At 36.4% G+C, this 18211-nt stretch overlaps 1 protein-coding gene across 1 annotated transcript in view; it reads left to right on the forward strand.

The window, feature by feature from the left end:
- LOC127873721 (uncharacterized) overlaps positions 1 to 17924 on the forward strand; it is a 30894-nt gene extending 12970 nt beyond the window's left edge. The window contains exons 2-3 of the mRNA XM_052417683.1: positions 3699 to 3762; positions 15038 to 17924. Of these exons, the coding sequence (XP_052273643.1) occupies positions 3699 to 3762; positions 15038 to 15648 (675 nt within the window). The 3' untranslated portion in view covers positions 15649 to 17924. The remainder of the gene's footprint in view (positions 1 to 3698; positions 3763 to 15037) is intronic.
- The last annotated feature ends 287 nt before the right edge of the window (positions 17925 to 18211 follow it).

The raw sequence follows: 18211 nt of genomic DNA on the forward strand, positions 1-18211 counted from the left end.
GAACGGGAAATAATAAGTTATGATTTATAGCTCATGCCCTGTAGGCAAGAAATTTCATTATTCTCTTGTGTCGCCATGCCGTATAACTATATCTATTTGACACGCTGGTATATGTTTACATGTGTATGTGAGCTCAGAGATTTTTGCTAGATTGGGAAAAGCACCGGTACCAGCCCAATTGGGAAAAATGTGTGCAATTATAATTGATTTAAAATTTAAAATAAGAATCTTTTAAAAAGATTTTCTGCGTTGATGTTTGTTAATCCTTGAGAAAAAAATTATCAGATAGTCCGTAAGGTCAAAGAGCATGGCTGTTTTTTTTATGCTCCCCCCAAATTTTTTGGGGCAGCATATAGTCGCTGCTTCGTCTGTCCGTGTGTCCGTCTGTCCGTGCACAATTTTTGTCGGGGCTATTTCTCAGCAATTAATGACCGGGATTCAATGAAACTTTATGGGAAGCTTCACTACCAACAGGAGATGTGCATATTATCAGTCGGTTATGGTCGGATGATGTTTCACAGAGTTATGGTCCTTGGGAATTTTCTATAAACTTTACATATAGTGCAATTCTTGTCCCCCCAACTGCTGACTGGAATTCAATGAAGCTTTATGGGAAGCTTAACTACCTTGAGGAGATGGGTATGTTATTTGTGGATTCTGGTTAGTTGATTTATTTAGAGAGTTATGGCCCTTTGAAATTTTTAAGTTGCTTAACCATCCATCGTATTATTTTGTCCAAAGTTATGCCCCTCAAAACGTTTCCTTTTATTAGCTCACCTGAGCACAACGTGCTCATGGTGAGCTTTTGTGATCGCTTTTTGTCCATTGTGCATCGTCTGTTGTGCGTCGTCAACATTTTGCCTTGTGAACACTCTAGAGGCCACATTTATTGTCTGATCTTCATGAAATTTGGTCAGGACATTTGTCCCATTAATACCTTGACTGAGTTCGAAACTGGGTCATGCTGTGTCAAAAACTAGGTCACTAGATCAAAAAAAAGAAAAACCTTGTGAAAACTGTAGAAGTCACATTTGATGCCCAATCTTCATGAAACTTTGTCAAAATGTTTGTTTAAATGATATGTTGGTTGAGTTCAAAAATGGTTCCGGTCCGTAGAAAAACATGGCCGCCAGGGGGCGGGGCAGTATTCCTTATTTGGCTATAGAGAAACCTTGTGAACACTCTAGAATACACAATTTTTTCCCAATCATCATGAAACTTGGTCAAAACATTGGTGTCATTGATATCTCGGACGAGTTCGAAATGGTCCAGATCGGTGAAAAAACATGGCTGCAAGGGGGCGGGGCAGTTTTCCTTATATGGCTTTAGTAAAACCTTGTTAACACTCTAGAGGCCACATTTATTGTCCAATCTTCATGAAATTTGGTTGGAAGATTGGTCTCAATGATATCTTGGATGAGTTCGAAAAGGGTTACATTTGCTTGAAAAACATGGCTGCCAAGGGGCGGGGCATTTTTCCTTATATGGCTAAATATGGCTATAGTAAAACCTTGTGAACACTCTAGAAGTCACATTTATTGTCCAATCTTCATGAAATTTGGTCAAAAGATTGGTCTCAATGATATCTTGGATGAGTTCGAATATGGTTACGTTCGGTTGAAAAACATGGCTGCCAAGGGGTGGGGCATTTTTCCTTATATGGCTATAGTAAAATCTTGTTAACACTCTAGAGGCCACATTTATTGTCCGATCTTCATGAAACTTGGTCAAAATTCACCCCAATAATATCTTCGACAAGTTCAAAAATGATGCTGGTTGGTTGAAAAACATGGCTGCCAGGGGGCGGGGCATTTTTCCTTATATGGCTATAGTAAAACCTTGTTAACACTGTAGAGGCCACATTTATTTTCCGATCTTCATGAAACTTGGTCAGAAGATTTTTCCTAATGATATCTTGGATGAGTTCGAAAATGGTTTCGGTTGCTTAAAAAACATGGCCACCAGGGGCGGGGCATTTTTCCTAATATGGCTATATATCATGCTTTAGTAAAACCTTGTTAACACTCTAGAGGCCACATTTATTGTCCGATCATCATGAAACTTGGTCAGATGATTTGTCCCAATGATATCTTGGATGAGTTTGAAAATGGTTCCGGTTGGTGGAAAAACATGGCCTCCAAGGGGGCGTGGCATTTTTCCTTATATAGCTATAGTTAAACCTTGTACGATCATTATGAAACTTTGTCGGAAGATTTGTCCCAATGATATTTTGAACAAGTTCGAAAGTGGTTCCAGTTGCTTGAAAAACATGGCCACCCGTGGGCGGGGCATTTTTCCTTATATGGACTTATGAATCTTCATGAAACTTTGTCAGTATATCTTGGATGTGTATGAAAATGGTTCTGGTCTGTTGAAAAACGTGGCTGCCAGGGTGTTCACTAGTCATAAAAGTTGGTAAAAACATATTGTTCTAATGACATCTGCATGGGCTGCACAGAACAGGTCAGTTCCTTTGAATCTCAGGTGAGCGACTTTGGGCCTTTCAGGCCCTCTTGTCTGAATAGTGCAATATTGTGACAAAAAAAACCTTTGGGGAGCATCTACCGACTCTGACGGTTTCTTGTTGGTGCAGTTTTTACCTGCATCACATGAACATCATTAAAAATTTTGCTTATCATATTTTCTTTTTCTTATATAAGATACTTTTGATAATTTATTCATGTTCATGAAACACTAAAAACTGAATGAAACTTCAAGGATGGTGTTCCATAAATAAGACTTGCTGTATTTCATTAACTAATCATGAACCTAAATTCATGAGCTAATGAACCTGAGTTCATAGAAGAAGAAACCATTTTTTGTGAAGGAACTGTTCATGAAAGTTTCGTTGGGGAGTAAATAATTTGATCTTTGACTACATATTTAAAGGCCTTTTTATAGAAAATGTTCCAAATAGAGAAGCAATGGTTGACATACATACAAGAAATTGTCATAAATTGTTGATATGGCACTGTTGCAAAGTTGGAGTGGACACAGCTAAATGTCCCATGGCTTATCATTTGAATAAGTGCTTATACTTACCAGTGCCATAAATGATCATTATAGCCTGAATATTAACCCTTTGCATGCTGGGAAATTTGTCGTCTGCAAAAATGTCATATGCTGAATTTCTAAAATTAGCATTTTCTTCTATTTGTTTCAAAGAATACAATCAGAATAGCCACGTTTTGTGGCGTCTCATCTGGATCCAAACTGTTTGCAAAGGCCTTCAAAATTCGGTTCCAGCACTGAAAGAGTTAAGCCTTTATAGTCCATGCATAGCCCAATAGTGCAACCCAGGGATACTAATAGTACACAGGGAGATTGATTTCTGGTTGGTTGGCTGTGTGATGAATAGGCATCAATTTTCCTAGTGAAAAGTATTTTCGTGGGACTGACTCTCAATCGCAATTTGTAAGCAAGGAATTTTTGTACCAATTTATCAGCATTTACATTAGCATAAAGCCTGGTTATCGCTCTACCATATGCCTCATACCATATGCCACTGGGTGTTTTTGATCAGCTTTTTACATACTTCCATTTGTGTGAAAGCTGCTTACTGCATGGCTTGATAAACAAACACTTCTGTTGCTTTGTTGATAAAAACCCTGGTGTTCACATGTATATTGTTGTTGGTCTTGTGCCATAATTTAGCAGTGTGCTTATTTATTAAGCAGTTGGTGTGGTTGTCATTGCAGGACGCTGACGATGAAGAACGAGACTCCGGCACAGAGTCCGATGAAAACTTTGATGATGATCTCTGTGAGTGCTTATTCATAAACATCATCATCATAATCCATGATCATCATCACTGATCCTTCTCCTCCTCATCATCATCTTCCTCCTCCTCATCAACACAAGTCATTATCATCATATGATCATCATCATCATCTGCAGCAGCAGCATCACCATCATCATCATCATCACCACCACCACCACAACCATTATCATCATCATCATGGTCATCATCATTTTCGAAACTATCAAGAATAATGGCATGTTTCTGTTTGTGTCATAATGTAGACTGACAGAGTTAGGCCGGGTTTCCATGTCTCCGCGTCCGCGTTCCGTGTCTACGAAAAAACGAACTGGTTGAAATCTGTTGGAGCGATTCCATGTATCCGCATTCCGTGTCCGCATTTTTCGTCCGCGTATTGCGTCCGTGAAAAATCGCTCAGTGAGCGATTTTTCACGGACGCGGACTCAGTCAACATGAAAGGCCGACTTTCAAGCATAAATATTAGTGAAAAAAATAATAAATTTAGCAAGGGATCACCCTGAAATATACAACCAACGTATAAAAAAATACAAAGACAAAGAAATTGCATCAAACATCTGGAAAAGCATAGCCAACGAAATGTCAATTGATGGCGTTTCAGGTAAGTGAGAATAGTAATATGCGAATATATATCGTCTGCATATTGTACACTCTATAATCGCTTTTCAAAAGACACAGTATATATTTCAAACACGTTTGGAATGAGTTTTTTTACACGGAAAGGCTAAAATAATAAGCGGATGCATGGAAACGATACTCCGTGTCCGTATACGGAACGCGGACACGGAACGCGGACGCGGAGCGCGGACACGGATGCATGGAAACCCGGCCTTAACCAAATCTGTAAATGGTTCATTTATAAGAGCAAATTATATACAGTATACATTATCACCGGCAGATACATCTCCCCCTTTTGCAATAAAAAATCCAGACCACCTTCCCAACAAAATGCAAAATGCCATTTATCAGATTTCCTGTTCTTATCAAACAAGGCAATAAAGTCCTCTCTGATTTTAAAGGGAACTAAGTGGAGTAGTTGTCGATAAATTGCCAATATTGATTGATCCTCAAGGGCCATTGTCAGGCTTAAAACAACTGATTTGTTTGAAGAAAATTGTTTGCACAGAAAGCTAATAGTGGGAATGAGACTTGCTGCAATGAGTAAACCATTTAGATTAAGGTAGGGTAGGGGGATATTACAGGATAACTGTAATGGGTCAAGTTGGAATATATTATGGGCTACAAGTGTTTATGACTGATGGGGTCATTTACATTGCCATTTGAAGTGGCTGTTTAGAGCTCATGATATTCTCTTCATTATTCCAAACAACTTATCATTATGTCCATATTCCCATACTTGAAGAATGTTTTGCTGCAAATTCTGTTGTAGGATGGCTGATTAAGCACATTACGCAAAAGATCCAATTATGATTCTGATAATGTTTATGATGTTCTCTTTTGATTGTGACACTTGCACACTTTCTTCTTGTGCTCCCCCCCCCCCAAGGACTACATTTATTGCTGATCAGACACAACTGATAGAGGAAGTCTAATGCCCAAATGTAATACTTGGGGTGGCATTTATTGTTTGCACTCCGTCTGTCTGTCTGTCTTTCAGTCTGTCTGTCTGTCAGTCAGTCCATCACACTTTTCTGGATCCTGCGATAACTTTAAAAGTTCTAAATATTTTTTCATGAAACTTGAAACATGGATAGACGGCAATATGGAGATTATGCACGTCATTTCATTTTGTTTCTACGTCAAAAATTCTGGTTACTATGGCAACAAATATATTTTTTTACTGACAATGGTGGAGTTTCACCGGTAGGGGACCATATTGCTTTACAATCTCTTGTTAGCCTTGCTTAGGGAACATGGAGCTTAATGCATGTTCATAAAGTGTTGTCTTATATTGCACAGGCTACTCTGGGATGATTCTTTCTGCCTAAACTGGATTTTTGCTAAGAACGGATTTCCTTGTAAACAAAAATACCATACACGTCATGTGGGAAGTGTTGACCCTGATTAGCCTGTGCAGACTGAATTCAGCCCCATTTCCTCCAAGCGGGACTCATAGTATTATGGTTTCAGGCTCGGGTCTTTCAAAATGTAACGAGTGTCACATAAACCCAGCATCCCACAATAGAATTGGAGACTGTATTCAAAACCAAAATTGATTGCATGATGGAACACAGTTCTCTGTGCCTGTGGCAATTGTCTTGGCATTGAGTGATGGTGAATTTGATAATTATGGGCTACTCATCACACTAGCCTAGCTGATCAATACAAATCCATTTATTACAGAGGGGATATTAATTTTTGGGGATAGATTGCCTTTCTGTGGTATTAAACAGCTGGCTTTCTTTTGCTCACAAATCAGAAACCAAGTTTTGTTACAAGCTATTTCAAGTGCAGGTTATTCATTGGTGTTAAACATGCTGTTAATTTACATACATTTTTTATTGGTACATGAGTAGTCTCAAAATTACATTCTTTGCATTTTTACAGTACACTGTTGTACTTCTTCAAGAATTGTTGAATGCAGACTGCTTACAGATTTTGGCAAATGACAAAGAAAGTTCATGCTCTCTGTTATGTTTTAATGAACCACATCCTGCGAAAATAGGTCTTGTGCCATATGCGGCCAGTGAAGTCTGGTCAGGAGCTACCCTGTCTTATAAAGTCATGCAAGTTTTTAAGGTAGCTCCTGACAAGACTGCAAGAATGCACAGGCTTGTCATGAGCTAAGCTGACGGCATATCCATTGTGGCATGTGTGGCACATATTAAAGGAACCTTTTCACGTTTTGGTTAATTGAGGTTTTAAAAAAATATTTCAGATTCGAACATTTTCATTGTAGTTATGATACGGTATTTGTGAGGGAACAGTATTACGGAACATTTACCATGCTCTAAAATATCCATTATAGGCATCTCTTGAGGATTTCAAAACCTGTAAATTATGAAGCATTGCAACGCAAAACGATTGAATAATTTGGAGAGTTCTGTTTTTTTTGTTATATCTTGTGACACTATGAGCTATAATTATATGAAGTATAAAATACATCACTCATTATATGAGCTAGGATGGCCGATTTGTCTCAGTGTTAGACTTTTACTCCAGGAGTCAGTGGTTCGAGCCCAGTTGAGGGTTACTTTTTTCGTTCTTTAATTTTATTCTTGTTTTTACTCAGGAGCTTTACTGGAGATCCAATGTTTATATTTATAAATATAAAGCATTTAATGACATACATCATTTCATGCATAATTTGTGAAAAGGTCCCTTCAAACCCACATGACTTGATTGAAGTTAAACCATGGATTTATAACTTTGATACATTAATTTCAACTGATAATTAGCATGTCAACAGATTAGCAAGGTGTTTAGTTCTTGAGTAGCTTATTCATTAAAAATGAAACTTGTGTGAATACGGTTTCTAGTTTGTTTCTAGTTGGCATTGACGAAGTTGAAAACTTGCATAAGAGGTTAATGACACATCATCTTGAAATAGGAACTGGTCAATATTTGCATTACGAATTGTATGAAAGAATTTATATGTTCAGAAAGCATTTCAAAGTATTATTTACACCATGATGCCGAATGCATAGTGATTTTGAGGTCACTAGGTCAAAGGTCAAGGTCACGGTGACCAGAAATAGTAAAATGGTTTTTGAATGATAACTCAAGAACGCATACGCCTAGGATCATGAAACTTCATGGGTAGATTGATCATTGATCATGATTGATTTTCAGGTCACTAGGTCAAAGGTCAAGGTCACAGTGACCCGAAATAGTAAAATGTTTTCCGCAAGATAACTCAAGAACGCTTATGCCTAGGATCATGAAACTTTGTAGGTAGATTGATAATGGCTGGCAAATAATCCCTATTGATTTTCAGGTCACTAGGTCAAAGGTCAAGGTCACAGTGACCCGAAATAGTAAAATGGTTTCTGGATGATAGCGAGGCATGAAACTTCGTAGGTAGATTGATAATGGCTGGCAAATAACCCCTATTGATTTTCAGGTCACTAGGTCAAAGGTCAAGGTCACGGTGATTCGAAATAGTAAAATGGTTTCCGGATGATAACTCAAGAACGCTTATGCCTAGGATCATGAAACTTCATAGTTATATTGATCATGACTCGCAGATGACCCCTATTGATTTTCAGGTCACTAGGTCAAAGGTCAAGGTCACAGTGACAAAAATCGTATTCACACAATGACTGTCACTACAATGGAGAGCCCATATGGGAGGCATGCATGTTTTACAAACAGCCCTTGTTTTATAAATTGTTTTTCAGAAATTACATGCTTTAATTGATATGCATGGGATATTTTAAAAGAATTTACACTAATGGTAAAGTGAATCACAGGTCAGCCCTGATACTTAATTATCCCCCGCCAGAGGCGGAGGGATATTGTTTTGGCGTTGTCCGGCTGTCCGTCCGTCCGTCCGGCACTTTTGTGTCCGGAGCCATATCTTGGAAGTTCTTTGGTGGATTTCATTTAAACTTGGTATTGGTATAAATATGCATAAGAGGATGATGCACGCCAAATGGCATTGTACACCATCTGTTAAAAACAGACTTATGGCCCTTTGTATCTTGAAAAAATGCTTTTTAGTGTCCGGAGCCATATCTTGGAAGTTCTTTGGCGGATTTCATTGAAACTTGGTATGAGTATATATATATGCATAAGAGGATGATGCACGCCAAATGGCATTGTACACCATCTGTTAAAAACAGACTTATGGCCCTTTGTATCTTGAAAAAATGCTTTTTACTATAGGCACTTTTGTGTCCGGAGCCATATCTTGGAAGCGCTTTGGCGGATTTCTTTGAAACTTGGTATAGATATATTCCCGCGCCAGAGGCGGAGGGATATTGTTTTGGCGTTGTTCGTCCGTCCGGCTGTCCGTCCGGCATGGCAGATGTTGTGTTCACTCTGCAACACTCTTAAAAATTGAGCGTATGTAAACGTTGAATGTTTTTGTGGAAAACGCACGACTTATTAATTCACCTAAATAAATTGTGAAGGCTTAAGAACCTTCTTTTGTCATAGTTTTGTGTTATTGTCCTCCATCCGTCCATCTATCATTATGTTCATCCGTCCAATTTGCACCCATCCTCAAACAAAGCATATGTTGCGGGGGGGGGGGGGGATACCTTGGGCCTTTCAGGCCCTCTTGTTGTACCCCCATTACAAAGTAATTTGGGTAGAGAATACTTGAGTCACCATGGATATCTGGTGTATCAGTCTTTTTTGTCTTTTAACACATCATTGCCCAGAGGTGTTCTTCTTAACTGTTTAATCTAGAGCATTCATTTAAGATTTGCAAGCTTTGTTCCTCGCAATATGAAGTTGTGCATGTGCTAAACGTATTGTCTGATGTAAAAATTCCAAAAATTATGCCCCTTATTAATTGTGGCGTTGTTTTTGAGTATTCTTCTGTGTGTTTGTGCCACATTCTTATTTATTTAGCACCTTTAAATGTCCTTATACTATAGGCAACACATGCTTTATTCTCAGAATACTTATTTAACTGTCCTAACATGACAAGTCATTAGCAATAACATGTGATAAAAATTGTGATATTAACTTACTGTTTATTGTTATAATGCATATCTTTGCATGTATAATTAAGGAAGTTATTCAAGCTAATGGGAAATAAATGTGCTCTTCTTTTGCAATCTGATGTGTCATCTAGTCAGTGTAAACAGACTGCAGACTGTAGAGCTATAAAATGTCTTTTCAAGGGATTTGTTTTTGTAATTAATTGGCCCGTTATGCAAATATTGTTATCTTTCTGTTTACTTATGCAGCTTTCCACTTCAAACAAAACAAACATGAATTGTTAACCTCAAATGGAATTCAATGCTATAAAATCTAGATAACTAATAGTAAATAATTAGTCACGGCTTTGACCTTACTTGTTAAGATCTTTTTTATCGTGACCAAACCATGATAATAAATGCCCTGTTTCTGATACATTAACCATAATATCTGACAAGGTTAAAATATAAAGTCTTTCGTAAGTATGAAATTATTAAAGTGCAGTTATTTTCTTCATAAAAAATATATTATCCTCATGTACTTTTAAGGGGCATAACTAAAAATGGTGTCTTTAAGAGAAATATAATTATCTTTTTTTTACAATTAGGTCTTAATTGTAAGTCAGAAATATGAGGGTTTAAAATATCAACTTTTGTAAGTGCTCATAATGAAACAGCATTGGGAAGTTGGGGATAAAGAGTCTTTAGTGGACTGAACAAAATGGTCTGATGGTCCACTTTAACATAGTCATGAAATATCTCTGTTTTTGTTATTATGCAGTTAAATTCTATTTAACATGTGAAACTCTTGTACTTGATGTTGAAATATAATTATAAGTTACAGCAGTTTCAAAATGGACACTAGAAATAATGTCGCCACCAAACTTGTAGGAAAAAGTATGATATTCAAGATAACAAATTAGCCACTTGTAAATTGTCCACTAGGACAGCTTTATGCTGACTTGCATTTTAGCAACATTCCCCCCCCCCCCCCCCCCCCCTTATCATACTGTCCTTGTCACATTGTCCTTGACTGGACAGGTAATATGCGAGCACCACACTTCTAGGAAAATAGTGCAAGTTTCATTAGGTAACCAATAGCCTCCTCAGTCCTATAAAGTGTCAACTAGGGCACTGCTTTATGCTGACAGGCATGTTAACAGCATGCCTTGCTTGTCACATACTGCCCTTGAACGGACAGGTCATGCTGTCAGCACATCCCTGAACACAGCAAGTCTTTGGTCCTCTTCCTTATTTATTTGCCTTATGATAACATGTTTATAACATAATGGCTTGTGGCAAAATTTATTGTTGAATGCTGTGGTCTGACTGGTATTACAACATAGTCTTTTATTGGCAAATAAAGGGCTTTAGTCATTTTTTAAATGTCCAAAACACCGTTTTTATCTTAAAATAAAGCACCATAAGAAAGAAACACAAACCATATTATTTTACATATATATTTTTCTCAAATTGGAGTTAAAAATTCCCAATGGAAGGTTCCCCCCCCCCCAATTTTTTTTTTCTTTTTTCTAGATCTCAATATTTTGTTCATCTTCCATCCATAAAGTTCAACTTTCAACCTTAGTAAATATAAGGACAACACTAATACTCTCAATTTTAAAACATTGTTTAGCAAAACAACCGTCAAAATGCTGCAAATGTTCCCAATCCTATTAGGGCCAAAATGGTGGAAAAAAAAATGCGTTGATGAACCAATAGTTCATGACCAAATAATATGATAAATACATGAAGTATGGTTATCGAACAATATATATCTTTGTCTTGTGTAGTAAACTCAGTCAAAACATGGGTGGCATTATGTTTCAAACATGATTATGTGAGGACTTCCTTAATTTTCTAAACTATTTGATTTATGTAAAAAATATGGTACTTAAATACTGCGTTGCTGCATGATTTTTTATCCTGTTTAAATACATTAGAAAAAAGAAAAATGTGCCAGCTCAACCAATGTGAATAAATCAACCACCCACCATGCCGTAAATCAAAGGCATATATAAAGAGTTTATCATTAGTAAAACTGAATGAAATTAAATGGATGATAACAATGAGGAGATGATAACTTTTAATAAAGAGCAGCCTGCCTGCGGGCTTGCTAGGTTTAAAAAAATCATGTGGAAAAAACCTGTCAGATAATTGTTGGCACATCTGATAATTTTCCAAACATGTAGGAGGTTTATTGTAACAATTACAGTAACATGATCACTTAAAGTGAAAAAGCAACAATTAAAAAAGCTAAGCTTATTATTCTCAAAAAGAAAAGAAACAAGAGATGTGTTAGTCAGAAACACAATACCCCCTATTGCGCCGCTTTGAAGCCATTAATTTGACCTTTGACTTTGAAGGATGATCTTGACCTTTCACCACTCAAAACGCGCCGCTCCATGAGATACACATGCATGCCAAATATCAAGTTGCTATCGTCAATATTAAAAAAGTTATGACCAAACTTTAACAAAGGTTAAAGTTTGAGGAAAGAAAAATACAATGATATTTGACCTTTGACCTTGAAGGATGACCTTGACCTCGACTTTTCACCACTAAAAATGTGCATCTCCCTGAGATACACATGCATGCCAAATATGAAGTTGCTATCTTCAATAATGCAAAAGTTATCAAACTTTAACCAAGGTTAAGTTTTGGGACACACACCATGAATGAATGAATGAATGAATGACAGACAGACAGACAGACAGACAGACAGACAGACAGACAGACAGACAGACAGACAGACAGACAGGCAGGCAGGCAGGCAGGCAGGCAGGCAGGCAGGCAGGCAGGCAGGCAGGCAGGCAGGCAGGCAGGCAGGCAGGCAGGCAGGCAGGCAGGCAGGCAGGCAGGCAGGCAGGCAGGCAGGCAGGCAGGCAGGCAGGCAGGCAGGCAGACAGACAGACAGGCAGACAGACAGGACAAAAACAATATATTCCCCATTTTTCGATCCAGGGGAATAAAAACCCTTCCTTGTACAATAGATCTGCATATCAGGATTTTTTTTATTTTTAAAGCTTAGTAAGAATAAACAAATAAATGTTTGTTAAGTATAATTGTATTATTATGTACTATAAAATTATTTTTGATAACAAAAAATGTTGGAAATTGTCATGGGGTGGTTATGTCATATTTACAAATCTTTAGGTGGCTGGGATCTATTTTCCTTGTTGATTTCTAGATTTTTCGTTTCTACATTGTGGATGGAAGGCAAATTGATGAAAAACAGTGATAATAATCTTTTAATGGACCATAAAATTAATAATACGGCACTGATAAATGTGTGTATGGAAGCATGATGGTTTTATTAACCCCAGGTTCATACATGTTTTGTCGACAAATGAGGTCGTACATGTACATTGAACCATTAAAAGATATGTAATTTCCTTTGACACCAGGTTTTGGCAAAATAATCTGTACTCTGAACTTTCTTTGTTAACATGAGTAAATGTATAAAATTGGATACAAGTTCGCAAAATTGTGTATAATTTCAACCTGAACTACCAAAGTAGTATACAGACATTATGGGATTGGAGTATTGGAAACATTCTTTTTGCCTTATGTTAAAGCGGGTATATACGATTTTTTATATGTGTTTAATTGTAATATATTGATAAAATATGTCACAATAACACAAAATAGGCAAGAAAAATTATACATTAAAGCTGAATTTCATAAAATGCAGCAAAGACAAATTAGCGCCCCGAGCCGATAGTGACGTACATATTTTCCTACAATAACCGAAGCATTCGTCTTTGTATTAGGATCGGAGATAGTGTTCGTGTGTCGTATGAATAGATATCATTGCAGGAATTCAAATAAACCGTTAAACTAAGTTTAGATGCACATCGTACATGTATGGTATACATGCTGGCGAATTCGGCTGTACAGCCGTTTTCAATTTTAGAATTAAATATCTGGCTTATTTCGCATTTTTCGACACATGTTCTTCTTAACTTTTATTTTAATTCATATTGAAATATATATATAATAAGTTTTTTACACAGTTTATATAAATTCATAAATATTTGACAAAATCGTATATACCCGCTTTAATGCCATCACTTACATATTTTTCATGATATAATTCATGAACAGTGGATGCCATGCTCAACAAAAGGCAATTTTGTTTATTAATTTAAGCAGATTAATTGGTTCATAGAAGGAACTTATTTGTAGTTCATGAACAAATCATGAACATAAGTTCAAAGCCTCAGCAACTCAAGTTTATGAACAAAACAGCCATTTGTTTTGCATGAACTGGTCACGAAAGTTTAGCTTGGGATTCAACAATAAAACTCATGGGCATATCATATTTCAGGGTGATTGTAATGAAAACCAATCCAGTTGAAATGATCTTGAAGATTAGAATTAAACTTAATAAAATGACTCAAGCATGGTCTTAAGCCTGTTATTTTGCTTTTCAATAAAAGGGCACTAAATCACATACATTAGAAAATTGCCCTGTTGAAATGATCTGAATTTTAATGAGCCTGTTTTGGGCTGAAGTCTGACTCTGCCTGCTGGATTGAAAGAAACCTCTCAACTCTTAAACTTTTTCATTAATTCAAAATAAATATCTAATCGTGTTATCAGAAATTCCCTGTGTAATACGTTTTTTTTCTATTAAAATATAGTTAGTAGCTTTCAATTTGCAGTTTACCAGTAATTGAACTTAGGCCCTTAATTTGGTGGTGTGAGTAAAAAATATTTCAATGTTGAATGTGGTGCGTGCTCTGTCAGATTCCCTTTCATCAAGAAGCTTTGACAAAATTTGTTACTGTCAGGAAGAAAATTTGCATAACTAATGCATGAATTCAGTTACAATCTCTGGTGTGAAATTAAACCTGCAGTTTCTGTGCATGCCTCTCTCCATGGTCTATCTGCAAGAAAATTCTGCAGAGATAATGATAACAAATTGCAGCATTCATCTCCAAGCCAGAACCTTTCTCCTGATATAAAACCAATTATCTGCATTGCTTTTGTCTGCACTCACATTTCCCACAGAATTTATGTGATCTGCAGGCTTGCTGGCAGGCTGACATTGCAGCGAAATAATCCTTGATTAATTATGAACCTTTATCATGCAGGCGCTATCAGTTTGGTGGGTCAATTTTCACAGAAAGCAAATTGCTAAAATTAGAAAATGCTTGTTGTAACATCTGCACGTATTGTCATCAACACCACCAAATTACCCTGCACGCATTTACCCTGTGGTACATATCATCAGTACGTTGTAAATAGTCATTGTTGTAGCCGAAGGCAGAAAATCAGCCTTTGCAATTTTCGGTCAGTAAAATTTAACTTAAGCAGCTGCCTTGTAGTATATCAGCATTTCAATGACCCCGTCATTCTTTAATCCTTTTTTCTTCCTCCTCATTCTCCAATCATCATCATCATTATCATCATCCACCATGACCATTAAGCACTACCATCATAATTGCATGCTCATCCTAAATATTGTGTTAAAGGAAATTTCTCTACTTAAAGAGAGGAAATGTCAGATCAGATCTTAAATTGATGTTAAGTGTTTGCTTTTGTTTGATCATTCTAATGAGCATTTCTGCACTTACATTCATTACATGAGAAGATCAATATTTGATAATAGTTTTTAAAACTTTCAAATTCTGTTTAGAAAATAATTTCGTAAAGAATATAAAACACCATTTATATTTTGTTTTTTGTTTTATATTTTAAGATGGCTCTCACACCAGTCTCGATGATTTGCCACACAAAAACAACCACAACAGTAACAACAACAACACAAGCAACACAGACGGCATTGGCGACAAAACACAAGATCTTGACTTGCCTGGGGCAAAAACCCACGAGATCAGCGAGCACAACTTTGACACGGTCAGCTGCACCTCTGATTACGAGCGGCACAGTTTAGATTTTGATCGCCACAGTTCGGAAGACGAACTCGTGAACATTAACAAAGAGAATGTTAGGGAGAAGCGCAAGTGGTCAGACATGAATGTTTGCGGATACTGTGATAGCGAAGATTCGTCAGACGATGAAGTGAAAGAATTCCTGCTGAATCCTCAACCAGTCTTGTTAAGTGCAAGTCCACCAAAAGGTGTTCAGAAAGTTAAAGTGTATTCAAAATCGGCAGGCCAGACACAAAGACGGGTTTTGGCGGGAATGGCCCCAATTACAGTGACCTCCATGTCTCCACGGAAACGGCACAGGCTGAATAAGACCTCGGACAAAACATCGGACGATGCGTATGACTCTGATTCAGGCCCTGTCACACAACGGCCGTGTCTGGATTTTGAAAAAATGCAGCAAGTGCAAGCTTTTGTGTGATCATGAATCTTGTGTTCAAAATGTGGAAAAAAATGACAGGTAGGGACAGTTTCTGCAGGGCTATGTTAACATTCTTAGGGACAGAAATATTACTCTCTACAGTAGGAGAAAGTAGAGAATTATTCAGGGCGGAATAGTGCTAGGGCAAATTGGAATGGACGTTTTTATTAAAATTGGACATGATCTATTTTTTCATTTTGTATCTGACTTGACCAACCTTTCCATTAATCATTTTGCTTTACTGCTTTTTGTGATTATATTAAGACATGCATATCTGATTATCGTCTACGCATTTGTGACTTCAGGAATAGTCATACTCTAATGGAAGAGATTTTGTGTGTGAAGTTAATGCTTCAAATTTTGTAAATGTAGTTGATACATGTAAGATCTATATCTTGCGTTTTTTTTATGCTTTGAATTTCCTCCGTTGCAACATGGAATGTTTTAGTATCGTGAAAGTTGAATGTTTTGTGCTGAAATATTGAACTCCCCTGCTTGTGATAAACCGTTGCAGTCCACATACCAAAAGAAGTGCATTCATTTTAGGTTTCGTGAGCACTAGAAGGTCAATTTTTACAAACCTGACTCGGGAAATCCTTTTCTGCCAAAGTGGTGTTTATTTTTATAGGATTGACCCTATAAGTATTGTACCTGCTTTAGACTGCTAAACACTTTTAAGTCGTGTACATAAGATACAAAAGTATGCTCTCAGCCTTCTACATTTGATCTCTTTTGTCAGAGGTAGCAAGCTTTATGATAAGTTTGCTATTTTATATTCTGAGGAAACCAAAAGTTAAGATTATCTTTGAATTTTGATTTCTCTTTGGTATGTGGGCTAGATTAATCTGTGAATTTGAGAATTATCTACCTCAAAAGAATTAAAACAAAGGGGACTAATATTACATGAAAATTGTTTTACTTTAAGTGTGTCTGAACAAAATATGTACATGTGTGTTTGACTGACCGTAGGTCTTTCCAAGTTGTTTAAAACTGCGTGCTGTGGATGGACGTTAGTATCTATGGCAATGTCAACATCTTTGGGTAAATGGTGCCATCCAGTTGCTTATTACCACCATTTTTATTTGAATTATTACGTTTCCATCATTCTATTATCATATTATTGTTATCTCATGTCCACACCAATATATTATTTAGCACCATTTTGCAGTTTTCATTTCGTACAATGTATCTAATTGTGAATTTTTTGGTACTTTTTAAATAACTTGTTGTGGTTATTTGATATTCATACGTACATGTATGTAGTTAAGAATCAGTCATGTTTTTCTCTAGTTATAGCATACAACATTTTGAAGTAGTTCCCCATGATATATTGTTTCCCAATTTTCACTCACATTCTCTAGTCTTACTTAAAAATCAGTTGAACAAAGAGCATTGTATTTCATGATGATATTTCATTTCTCACATTTTCTGGTGAAAGATTTTATTTTTCAATTTCTGTACCATTTCTATACCAAGTTACCTGTCGATGTGCTGCCGCCATGTGTTCGACACAATATTTATGAATAATCCTTGATTCAATCCTTTGCATGCTGGAAAAATTTGTCGTCTGCTAAAATGTCGTCTGCTGAATTTCTAAAATTAGCATTTTATTCCATTTTTTTCCAAAGAATACTATCAGACTAGCAAACAGTTTGGATCCTGATGAGACGCCATGTTCTGTGGCGTCTCATCTGGATCCAAACTGTTTGCAAAGGCCTTCAAAATTCGGTTCTAGCACTGAAAGGGTTTAAATGTTTTGAAGTCCTATAAACTTCAAATCAAGATATGGGATAAGCGGAATCAGTACTAGTCTACAGTACTAAGATTTTTAATGGGTTTGAAAAAAAGACAACAAATATTCATTTAATTGAAATTTAGATCTAGAAAACAGTTCTTTTTCAGGTTATTTTTTTAATAAGAATATGAAATAAACACAATCAGGTTTCTTTTCTTCTAATTAAACCTCAGCAGATATGTTTTCTTGCATTTGAGTAGATTGTATGGATGTTGTGATGTTGTTTTTCTTATATTTTTACAATCTAAAATCATTTTTATATCTGGTTCGATGTTGTTTAAGACCAGAACTCTGTTGATATGAAATGGATGATTTCCGACAATTCAGGGCAAGTTATGTTTGTAAATATACTGAACGTGTAGACTAGGTTATTTTAATTAAAGTTTTGATGATGTCATAGGTCGACTATGATATTAATGACCTTGTACATTGAAAGATGTATATAATATATTATGAAAACATTAAAAAATATTAGAAACAATCAGATGACCTTATTTGTTGTTTTTCCTGGACTCAGGACTATAGATGTTCTCAATCTCAAACATTAGTCTCAAATAAAAATATTTACTAATGAGAATGCTTTAAAACCACGTCAAAAGATGTAGAGATATATACATGGAAATTGTCATTCCGTTACGTGTGTCTGTCCATCAAAACATACTTAAGCTTTGTTGATAAAACTTAGCATGTGGATAGAGGGCCATATATGAGTAATTTAGATACAAAGATGAAACTTTGTGCACACAAGGATATTTTGGAAATTTTGCA

The sequence above is a fragment of the Dreissena polymorpha genome, chromosome 3 (assembly GCF_020536995.1).
Source record: "Dreissena polymorpha isolate Duluth1 chromosome 3, UMN_Dpol_1.0, whole genome shotgun sequence".
In the NCBI taxonomy this organism is placed as follows: domain Eukaryota; kingdom Metazoa; phylum Mollusca; class Bivalvia; order Myida; family Dreissenidae; genus Dreissena; species Dreissena polymorpha.